Below are 12,303 nucleotides of genomic sequence, written 5' to 3' on the forward strand. Positions count from 1 at the left end.
GGAACAGGGAAAAGCTGGATTCTTCCACGAGAAACCCAAGTGCACGACATAATAACAAGGTACAGGTCAACTAGACCAACACTGGCAAGCTATTGTGCCGACTCTGCACAAGCAAGCAAAGCAAAACAAACAAGCAGGAATCTGCCAAGGTCGAGCACAATGCTAGTTAAAAGTGTGGTATGCTGACAAGAGGAAGTAAACCAAGAGAAAGCAAAACATATTTACACAAAAAATAAAGCTTGTCAATGGCAAAAGGTGTGTGATAATGGAAAAAAGTAAATTTTTAGTGTGTCTATTGTTAGAGGAAAATGTCACGCAATTCACATATATCATTGTTAAGGCCTTGGACAGTGGACTTTAATTACTTCCTTATTGGGAGAAGAAACTGGAAGAAGACCAGGTAGAGGAAGCACTGAATAACAGACATCAAGGCCATAGGAGTCTGAAAAAAAGGAACTACATTCACTATTGGCCTAAAACCAGTGTTTGTTTGACCTGACACCGTTTGTTTTTCGCAGATCTCCGTCTCTGGCAGTGTAATTCAGGAGTGTGTGAGAGGGCATTGTGGGAACAAGACAGATGTCTGTTTTAATGTAAGGCAACATCAGGAGGATTCATCAGTGTGCGCTGCTGTAGCTACGTCAGATTCAGGATTAAAAAGGGGAATACCACCCAATTTAAGTGTTTACATAATGATATTCCTGTGGCCTTGGGACGGTCCACTCAGTATTTGTGAACATCAACAAATCCCTTCCGAAGCTATAAACCGGAGAGTCAAGTTTACAGTACGTGATGTCATGCCATGTTAACAGCCTGGAGGTCCTCCATTGACAATGGATGGAGGACTTTGTGGACTCATAGGTTGCCGGTCTCAACTAATTGAGCTTTGTACTACAGTAGTGCTATCAATTCCAGAAAGTGTATCACAATGCTCAGAAAGTTGTCCTGGGTTTTCTCACAGTCTTCTCCAGCCTTTTTTTTTTTCATCTTTTTAGGTTAATTCTCTATGGAGCGCCTTGGGAAAACGCTCCATTCTTCTTTCAGACTATAGGAGACGACAGTGAATGTGAGTTTATGAATTCTGTTGCAAAAAACACACACAAATCCAGGCTCTATGGGGCCTCTCCATCCTCTCAGTTTCTCCCCTCATTAACTATGCGCTGTTCTGAGTGGGCGGGGATGCTCTGATAATGAGGCGCTGCTCTGATTGGCCGCCTGATCGGCTGGGTGGGGGGGGGGGGGTACAGACGCGGAAAAACTCCAAGACCAACATGGCAGCTGCTTGTAGAAGAAAACTCTGTGACACAACATGTAAAACCTACATTTTTGAGGCGGAATCTGTCAACCGAACAAGAGGAGGCAACTACCGAAGTTTTACAGACACGGTTACAGGAGGATGTCTCTGACTGGTAGGTTGAAAATCACTGTTTTCGTACTTTCTCACCGTGTGTGTGTATGTGGTTGCGTCGGCTAACGTTATGTGGTCTTTCTGGATAGCCATAGCGGACAAATTTGTATCCCATAAAAACGATATGTAACGTTACCTGCCGGAGTGTCTCGCACTGTAACTATACCGTATGGTTTGTTTGATTCATAACATAATCGTCAGTGTAATGTTCGTATAAAGCTTGCAAAATTCAGTAACAGTTACCCTTTCTCATTCCTTAGGTTACCAGAAGAATGAAGCAGCTTCAGGATCCACCTACATGCATGTTGATCATCCTGGTCTGGAGCCTGTATGTTTGAATGTGTTCTCACTACAGAATGCAATGAACATTTATAAAGCAGACTACGGGCCCTTACAGCTTAGAGGTAGAGAACAGTAAGTTTCTTTTATGCATTCTGTGCATGAATTGATTTGAACATGTGACTTTGGATAATACTTTACATGACAATAAATTTGAGTAAAATAACTGTGTGTTATACTTTATTACACATCCATGTAGAAAAAACTTTAGCACACCTAAAAGTCTTTTAGTGACAGGGGCATAGGACAAAAGTTACTGAAAAAGTAATATAATCCAACAGACTGTCTACACTTGCATGGTGCTTTATTACATTTCAGTCATTGAAATGTAATAAAGCACCATGTAAGTATAGACACTGTGTGTGGGATTATATACGTTTTTCCCTTTACACACCCATGTAAATTAAATGTGAAACCAATAAGTAACCACAACACTGACTGTTCATACAGAATAAAATTATTTTATTTTAGAAAAGGCATAAAAAAGGCACATGTAGAAACATAACATACTACTTATGCAGGACCAGGGATACACAGGGTGTATCAATCACAATAATGATTTATAATTTGATGTTTTTAGTTATCTGTTATGTATTCATGGAAAACGCCCGACTACAACCTGACCTCATGCCAGATAACCAAAACAACAATAGAAGAGACTAAGTATTCAAATGAAATATATTGACAGTATGTGTACCCTCTTCTCAGTGTCTAGCCTACAGATCCTTTGTCAGCTAGTGCTGGGGCTTTCTAGGTCACAGGGTCAGAGTATTGATACCAGTGTGTGTGGTGCTGTGCAAATGCTGTGAGCTCCCTGATGCTGCCAGCTGCGTCGGGTTCAGACTGCCTCTTGACTGAACTGAGACATGTGGCTGCAATGACATCCACCTTGGCCGGCCTGTCAGACTGGACGCACAGGTCTTCTGGGATGGGGATCTTCAAAACCTGGCTCACATGAGGTGCAGGGTCCTGGAAGACTTGATCAAAGATGAGGTCCATCAACTCATCGACGTAATCTGTGGAGTAACAGAAACACAGAAGTAATCAGTTGTTCCATTACAAAAGAATGTGCAATTTTGAGTCATAAATTATTTTATACTATAGTTTATACTTTGTATATTTATTTAACGACTGTCTGAGATGTGCTGGCCCCATAGCAGGGAATAGCAATGTTTAATGCTGCAACCAATTATCTCAAATATTGTTTAGGATATTGCATCATGAGTAATACCTACACCTTACAATATACTGCAATCCAGTAACATTACCACAAACTACAGCCTCAATAATTACCATGTAGTTGGTTCTAAACACAGTCTCAAGAAAAATAGGACATCACAATCTCGAGAAAGGTAGCATTTGTTGTAGTCTCGTTGTTCAGGTTTTCTAGTTATTTTTTGCCACAACCCCAGCTGATTACAAGACTAGAGTTACCAGACTAGGTGCAAAGACAGAACGTGAAATATTACATGTCATCAGCCAGTAACTCCCTTCCATTCATTTGGCGTTAGAAGTGAAATGTTCGCGGTGACCAGAGTCCCCGATAAACAAAGTACTGTTCGAGTTTTGCCACGTTAGGTGCGGCTGTCTAGAAAGGAGATGTGTCCGCAAAGTGAGCCAGAGGAGCTAACCTTAGCTAACGCTAACGCTAACGCTAGCGCTAGATTAGCACGCCGCTAACGGCACTAACTCCTAGCCTGGATCATAGTAGCTTTGTCCTTTTGGGATCTGGTTAACTAGACGATTGCTAACTGTTGTTGTCGTTGTGGCCAACAGGCTTCCTCGTATTCACAGGCCCGCATCAAACTCCGTCCCATTGGGATTGGAGCTAAATCGCTACCCGATGCTAATCGGACTGAAACACCGTAAACTACCATATTCATTTCTCATTCTCAAGCTACGTTAGCGGACACATCTCTCCACACAAGGCAACTGATTTAGCAACAAAGCACCATAGACTGTGTTAAAAAAACAAACATGAAAACAATGTCACAAACAAGCAAATGGAACATAACTTTACACACAACCTCGACATGTTGTCAAGCCCAGCTGACTGTACCCAACTGTAAATATCATCACAAAGTGGCGACACTTACCGATTGCACATTTGCTGTTGGGCCACATCCAATTGGGATAAATCCATGTTCCATCTTCTAGGAGCAGTGTTGATGTAAATCCTGCTTTGTATTGACACTCGTTTACGAAGCAGTCCGAGGTAACGCGGTTAGCACAAACATGCAAATTTGGACTAAGTTTACTGTAGTCAGAACGTTATTGTAAAAAAATATCTTTTTATCTTCCAATGCTGAGAGGCAGTGTAGAGCTCTGTGTTCAGCCTTGAAGCCAACAACGGAACACTTAGCATGTTTTGCTCTTGCTTTTGACATCTGCTAAGCTGTAGCAGCGGAGTAAAACAATGGCGGCCGACAGCCCACAGAGAGCAGAGAGGAGTGGGAGTGGTTATCCACCATGGAGGTCGGCGTATGCAAATTGCTCCCCTTGGGACGTCACAAGGGGAGCCAAATCAAAACGGCTCGTTTTCTGGCATGTGTTCCCAGGGAGGAGGCTAGGGCAACAATGCAGAGGCATTCACTTCTCACATTCTGGGGGTTGTTAGGTTAAGGGATGACTAAAGTATATGTGTATGGGCAAGGAAAAACGTGTTTTTCATAATATGGGACCTTTAAAACAAATTTCCTGCATTTCTACGGGGTGTAGATACATAATTGGTGGGGGGGTCAGAAAAAAATTGTAATTTAAAACAAATTTCCTGCATTTCTACACCACCTAACCTCTTGGATTAAGTCAAGAAACAGCAACCCTGTATAATGTTAACCAAAAATGTAAAATTATGTTATATTAATAGATTTCAGCATTGAGGTGCTTACCTTCATGATTTTGCATAGGCATACTAACCTAAAAACCTATTATTGGGAATCATGAGAAAGTTTCAGAGTGACAGACACAGAGCGTCCCCGTAACCATAGCAACTCACTCTCACTCCTGCCTGGTGCGCACGGCGCGAGAGGAGAGGGAGAGATGCAGAAGAGCCGCTGACTGAGATTACTCTGAGCAGCATGCATGGGAATAAATTACAATATAATAATAATATAATAATATAATATAATACATTTGTGTATATTTCTCACTATTCAGATGGTCTGAATAACTCTCTGCTGCGCTGCTCTGTCTCGTCTGTCCTGCTGTCAGTTTCCTTTTTTCCGTCGCAACGTTATCAGTTATGAATTTGTTTTTCACTGCGTGAGAAAATAGACTTGTGGCGTGAGAGCGTGTGAAAAATGTCAATTGCGTGAGTCTCTCGGTCAGTGCGTGACAGTTGGCAGCCCTGTGAACTCGCTTGACATTATTATGTATGAAACTGCCAATCAGATTTATTTACTTATTAATCGAAGGTGCCGGAACGCCGTTGCGGCCCACTTTAACCCCTGATTGTCCTCCATATTGTATGGTTACTTTAACTGTATGACCTGCTTTACCACTGTGTCCCCATTCATTGCCAATGCCGCCCCCTAGCGGCACAAAGTCAACGTTACAGTGTGACTAACAAACTAACGGACGGAGACCGATCCATGGTCCCCCCTTTGGTGGGGGACAATGATTAAAGGAGAACAGTTACTAGGTGGTAGTAGTGCCTCCCTGCTCTATAAATAGTTTTCCTACCCAGTCCAAGAGAGAGGGAATCCTCGGACAACAGCTGGCTTTTCACCCACACTACACTACAGCCATAAACAGAGAACTGAGTGTAATGTAATCCCAGTGTTTTTGCTATTGCTGACCTTTTGATGCTTGGTTCATATCAATTATATTTATCATAACATAATTGCCTTGTAAATCTGACCAATTTACAACTTTTTGCTGTCATAAATATGGTTTCTTTTATCTGATTGCCATAAGGCTTCATGACATCCTGCACTCGGTATCAGAACACAAAAGAATAATTGGTCACACCTTTTAGTGAAGGGTACTGGTTTTATTTATACTTAGGAAATCTGTGTTGTTTCGGGTCAAATCCTGACCAGAAACACAACAGATGTCATTATGTGCGGCCATACAACATATGACACAGTTTCAAAAATAGTATCTTGGCTAAACCGTTATACATCCCAGCCAGGTTGTGATAATAAATCAATATAGTTTCCTGTAGTCTTCACTATATTCACAATAATACATTGATTGTGGTTATTTTTCTTAGAAACGACTGGAGTAATTTCAGTTAAATGTGGGCTAGAGATTGTTAATTATGAAAATAAGTGTATATCTTGTGATAATGATTAGACATTAAGTTGGTTAAAAGGTGTAACAAACTACAGCATGAGGTGGGACTCTAATGTTTTATGGTTGCTAATCAAGAGTTTTAAAGGGCTGTGGGACCATGGCGTTAATGAAAAAAAAACACGGGGGCTAACTTGAGTTGAATGAGTGGTCTACAGAAAAGTCAGATGGAGAGACTCGTGACTACAATTTCACACCCATGTGTCCCATGCTTGACTCTAGGCGTGTACTGGGCAAACTGGAAAGGATAGAGGACCCTGGTCAGCTGGTTGAGAAATTTTAACCCATTACAGAAAAAAATTCAAAAGTAAAAATGAAACTAACTAACTAACTAACTAAAACCAATGCTAACGCTTCCCATTTGAAGGGGCTGCGAGGTGTTTACCTGTATGCAAGGGTCATGCACTCAAAAAGTTTCGTCAGCGAAGCGTCTATGGACAGGTGCGATGTGCTCGTCTTCCCGAAATGATACGTCTGGCAGGTCTGTTTATTGACAGTGTCGAAGTCGTATCCTTTCTTAGGGGGGTGCTCGATGTGGGGCGAGGACACCATGAAGTGTCCGCTGTGAATTATTTGGGATTCCCGTCCGTCCGACTTCTTCGGTCCCAGGTGAAGCTCTGAGTCCGAGTCGTCGTCCTGCTCCTGCTTTATGCTTAACGGCGGACGTCGATATTTCTGTCGCATCTCTCTAGTGGCCATGTCGTTACCAGACAAATAGCTAATGTTAGCCAACAAGCTAACTATCTGTCTAACGTTAAGGCAATAAAACTCTCCCGTTCATGAGGTTTGCTAAACTGTATGAAAACGCAGTTGCGGCTAACGTCCGGGTTTGTTACGGTTTGACGTCTTTGCGCCATCGACTCACGATCTTCGGTTCGCTCATTTAAAAACAAAACTGTTATGAAATAAATAACCCTCTTCAACTTGTTGCTGCCTTGTTTGATAGTTGACGTTAGCTATCGGAAAGACCAGCTGACAAAAGTAGGCTCGCAGGCACGTCTAAGGAGCAGGAACTTCCTGTATTGGGAAGCGTCGCTGATTGGTCAGAGTCAGAGCTACACCCACCCCGAGAACTCAAAATAACCCCGACGACCGGGCGACTCGCGTCTCGAACCGAGCGCACACAACCCTGCACCCTGTTTACAAGGAGAAAAGTTAATAGCTCAAAGTGGACTCGAGTGTCAAAATTGTATATCAGTGATGCAAATGACGAAATTTAACGGTAAACATATTGACCCAATTTCTCTATATATCATATTATATTACTGAAGGGGCGGAGGGGGGGCGGGGGTATCCCAGTCTCAGGAATCCACATTCCACGGCTTCCTCTGAATAGTATTTGATATGTGATAAGGCTGTGTCTCTGAGCTTTTCATGTCCAATTTCTCCAGTGACTTCTGTTATAAAATTAAACAGAAAACCCCACAGACTGTAAAACAAACAAACAAACAAAACAAAACAAAACAGAAAATATACCCGCTATATTCTCTATATTTTTTGCATATAGTGGTGATAGGGTAGCAAAATATTTATAACAATTATGAAAGTTTTTGTTCAAAACCTCTAAAAATGATGTATATATAACATATGTTGAACAACGTTTCAATGTGTCAGTTTACCCCATATGAAGCTAAGGGGGAGAATAATTATACAGACTATAGACCTCTGTTATTTTATTTTACTTGTTTAGTTGTGCACAAATAATATATAGCCTATGCCAATTGGATCACCTCAAAAACAATACCCATTTTGTTCTACTTCCATACACACCATGTATCTATTTTGTATGTATGTATTTATTATTTGTTTGTTTGTTTCTATTCATTTTTCTTACAGGTAATAACATCATGTTCAACTAAATCCCTTTATTGATATTTTTCACTCATACATCATTCTTTGGCCAACTTATATATGATGGCAAATTATGAAAAGAAATCTAACAGCATTGAGAGGAAAGTTATTCATGAATACAAGTCAGCTCTGAGACTGAAGCAGAGCATCGGCGTTCCTTCACTCTGGAGGCGACGAATCGCTGCTCTCCTCCGCTGCACAGGACAGGAAGCCCAGGATGTGACTCGTAAATGTCTCCATGGATATCTCATCTGGGATAGCACTCTCCAGCAAATATTCTGAGTCTACACACACACACACACACAATACACACACATCAAAAGGTGACGGATGGATTTCAACATCTAAATATTTAGGTTATGACTTTATTGTGACTGATTGTTTACATACTTTCCAATCCACTGGCGTCAGGCCCAGATCTTTCGCCTTCTGCACCGAGGCCTAAAAGTGTAGTAAAACACTCCGCCACCTCATCCTCGGTCATGTGTTCCCCTGTCGAAGACCATATAGAAATAATGCAGCTGCAGTTATGAAATATAAGGTCTGTATGCCAGACTGTATGCCGGACTCGAGTCACATGACTTGGACTTGGACGAGTCACATTTTTAATTGCTTGAGACTTGACTTGATACATGAAGAGAAGACTTGAGACCTGACTTGACTTGAGTTCTGGTGACTTGGGACTTGACTTTGATTTGTACTTTGATGACTTGAAAAGGTTTCTAAAGTCTTTGTTCCACTAGACAACTGAATTAAAATTCTGTTTTTTTAATTTGTATGGAATGATTTAAGTTATTGAGGTTGGAACCTGATTTTAGAAATCAAACTCATGATGCTCTTACCAAGTTTTTATGCTATTAAAACCATATTGCATTGAAAAGTCCTAGATATTTAGTTTTCTTTAAGATATTAAATTGATACTGGACTCTTGATTTGTTCTGACTTGACTTGGTGTTCTACATGTAGACTTGACACTTGACATTAATGACATGGACTTGACTTGGTGTTCTACATTTAGACTTGAGACTTGCCTTGAGACTTGTGCCTCAAGACTTGAGACTGACTTGGGACTCGAGAAAAGTTGACTTGGTCACACCTCTGCTGTATGCTGACGTGAGAATAGAAGATCTTGATTATTCTGACTAAAAAGCGGTCGTCGTGTCACAGAAATTCAGCCTCCCACATGAAAACAGGCAGACGGAGCTAAATCACGCCTGTTCTGACTTATTGGCCCGCAGCGTACCTCTGACCTGAAGAAGCTCCAGCAGTTGGTGTCTCTGCAGCGCAGGCTCTCCCGTCCGATCGCAGTCGCCCAGGACGTGAAAAGCCTGACTGAGCTCGTCGGAAGAGATGCCGAAGGCTGGCCGGTGGTTGACGTACAGCTTGATGAACTCCTCCAGGTTTATGTCGGTCACGTATTGTCCAGTCTCGGCATACCTGCTGAACTTGACCTCATTCTGCATGTCTTCTAGCTGGTGAAAATAAAATAATGTTTAATTTACTGCGATGATGTACTTTTGTAAGTATTCTGTGAATGTATTGAGTGTCATTATTACAGAAGTTGGAAGTTGGAGGTGCAAAACGTTAGCCTAATCTGTTTTTATGGTCAGATGAAGTTACATAAAAGAACTCTGCTGACAGATTCGCTGAAGAAGCACATCTTCAGCTTCATTTATACACACTGTACCTCTTGCTCCGTAGGGAAGAAGCCTAAAGCCCTCATTACAAAAGGCACCTGTGCCAGGGGGATTTTGGTAGACACCTGTCGCTCCTCCATGGAGTCGATGCCTTGATTACGTAGTTGGCAGTAATAGAAAAAGTCCTCCATTTCCTAAAGGCAGAAAAGGTCAGAATCAAAGGCTTTGCCAACAGAAATGCCTCTGAAAAGAGTGACAAAGTGACAAAACTGAAACTATTATCTTTGCCTTCAAAACAAATAGAAGTAAAACATAAATCAACATAAATTGTTGGAAACATCAGATCAACTAACTGGTACATATTATACCAGTCCAAAGGTAATTCTTTGTCACCGTGTAGAGAAATCAGGTTCTATCAGCACATTGGATGCTGAAATACTAAAATGTAAATTGAAACTAAACTCTGTAAAACCAAATATTTCTGAAAAAAAAAAAAACAAACCTAAAACTAAGAAACTAATTCTGAAAACAAACTAAATCAAAATGCAAAATAACATGACAAAAAAAACACCTAATACTTGAACAACTTGATTTGATTCTTTTAATGCAGTGCATTTTGCTTGTTCTTTTATATGAATTATAATTATTATTAGATTATTATATATTATATATTATTATTATTTAAATAAATTATCTTTTTATCTGTCTTTTATCTGCCTTCTATTGATGTAAAGCACTTTGAGCTGCATGTTGTGTATGAAAGGTGCTATACAAATAAAGGTTATTATTATTATTATTATTATTATTATTATTATTATTATTAATGCACAACTATAACCAGATTAGGAAATGGGACAAATGTTTCTCATTTCTAGCTATGGGAATAAATAGTGGCTGTTCACTAAAACTCAGCTGTTCTTGGGAATGGGGTTAAACCAGTTCCAATATGAAACTAATAGTGATCAAAACGTAATGGACAAAGTTTGGACTCACTCTGTAGAACTCCCCTTCTCTCCCTCCCTCTAAAAGAGTGTAGAAGGGCACCAGATCCTTTCCTCCCAGGGCGGCTGCCGCCTCCAACGCACTGTGTTCACAACAAGAAAACAACTTAGAGACTATTAACTGGAGAAAACACGAGTAAGCTGCCCGTACATTTCTTCTGGTTTCCCAGGGTGGTGTTATTAACCCTTACTTCCGGCTAATCTCCCATGATAAGACGGTGGAGTCGGACCCCCCGGCGGTGAAAACAAATCGACCGTCGTAGGAGCAGGCCAGAGCAGACACGCCTGTCGGATGGCAAATCAAGGCACTGGACTTGTAGGGGTTTCCATCGAGGGGCAAAGCCTGGAGACCCACCTTGAAGAAAAACAAAACATTCTGACTAGTAACATCAATAATCAGAATCACTGTGTCTTCTCATTGGAACAGCATCGGGCTCAATACAGGATCGAATTGTGAATGTGACTGAAAATGTATATATACATTGAAAGTCAATATGTTGCGATACAAAATGTGACAATACGTATCGTGGGGCAGAAAAATTAATTGTGATATTTTATTCTGCTGTAGTAATCACAAACACATAACATAATTCATACATTCAACAGTCATACAGTACTTTCTTGTCAATGAACTTTTAATTATTACATGTATCGTGCTTGTATTGAATTGTGAACCCAATATCATGTATCGAATTGTATTGTGAGATAAGCATATCGTCCCATCCCTAAAACTGACATTTCACCATTTTTATTTAAGCAGTTAATTTATTAAAATTAAAAAAGCATTCATGTGCTCACATTTCCCTCACACTTCCCTGACTTTCTAGGTGAGGATGTCATAATCTAATGAATCGCTCGAATTTCCCTGAAATTTAATTTGGATTTCATTCAATAGACTTCTATTTTGATTTTCAATTCAAACTAAAATGTATTGAATTCAATCTGGCTAAATTCACAAATACTCAACTGACCACGGCACTGCGCCATAATCAAGCAATTGAATAACAAATCAATTCGAACTATATGAACCAGGTTAGTTAATAAAACACCAACCTTGTCCTTTGTGATGTACGCCAGGTAGTAAGAGTTTGTGTCATGTTCCTTAGACATGGGAAGAACCACTATTTTCTCAACTGGAGAGCCATATGCCGGGCCAAGGAGAGTCTTTCTGTGAAAAATACACAAGATGAATTTTTCTAGTATTGACAGTGGCGAGAATCAGAGAACTGCATTACTCATAAACGATTATCTTATTGCAGCATTTGACAGACCTGCACATCTTGGTAGTGCTGTTGAAAAGCTTCATCTTGTATTGGTCCGAAGCAGTGAGGAGAAACTGCTCTGTGGTGAAGGGCGGGTACCAAGTCATGCAAGTGGGCACAGCGCTTTGCTCAGTGTGCTCTGAGCTTAAGATCAGCAGCTGGTCCTTATCGCTGTGGTCCAGATCATACTCCACCTGTTACGCAGTCCCACACACACGCAAAAAATGTCAGACTAGCTGTGTGCTGACTAGTCGGAATAAAGAACAAAGGCATAAGTGAGTCCACAAAGTCCTAAAGGGGACTCACCAGTCTACGGTCCGCGCCCAGAGAAAGCAGTCTGGGCTGGGTGCTGTCCAGGTGCACCCCAAACAGAAGGTCTGTGACGGGCTTGTAGTGGGAGTGGTGTCTGCCTACATGCTTCCAGCGCAGCAACCCATTATCGGTCTGCAAGCGCAACACCGTCACTGCTTTCCCAGCATCCTGACAGTGGCATCAGAGCAAGGACAAAAAAT

General features: G+C 41.0%; 2 protein-coding genes across 2 annotated transcripts in view; both read right to left on the minus strand.

Annotated features, from left to right (window-relative positions):
• The window catches only part of LOC139638430 (MLX-interacting protein-like), a 30,539-nt gene extending 23,552 nt beyond the window's left edge, over nucleotides 1-6,987 (minus strand). The window contains exon 1 of the mRNA XM_071512566.1: nucleotides 6,426-6,987. Coding sequence (XP_071368667.1) covers nucleotides 6,426-6,739 — 314 coding nt within the window. The 5' untranslated portion in view covers nucleotides 6,740-6,987. The remainder of the gene's footprint in view (nucleotides 1-6,425) is intronic.
• A 1,063-nt stretch (nucleotides 6,988-8,050) lies between these two features.
• LOC139638431 (cilia- and flagella-associated protein 251-like) lies at nucleotides 8,051-12,277 on the minus strand (the record flags this gene model as incomplete). The annotated part of the gene is made up of 9 exons (XM_071512567.1): nucleotides 8,051-8,175; nucleotides 8,282-8,383; nucleotides 9,135-9,363; nucleotides 9,579-9,722; nucleotides 10,522-10,612; nucleotides 10,721-10,884; nucleotides 11,583-11,697; nucleotides 11,801-11,985; nucleotides 12,098-12,277. Coding segments are annotated over 9 exons (1,335 nt in total), but the record flags the coding sequence as incomplete, so codon positions are not given.
• Between the last annotated feature and the right edge of the window lie 26 nt (nucleotides 12,278-12,303).

This window comes from Centroberyx affinis, unplaced genomic scaffold, assembly GCF_046629955.1.
Source record: "Centroberyx affinis isolate AG114_WGS23_722 - 3 ecotype Tasmania unplaced genomic scaffold, CSIRO-AGI_Caff_v1 ptg006352l_1, whole genome shotgun sequence".
Lineage (NCBI taxonomy): Eukaryota > Metazoa > Chordata > Actinopteri > Beryciformes > Berycidae > Centroberyx > Centroberyx affinis.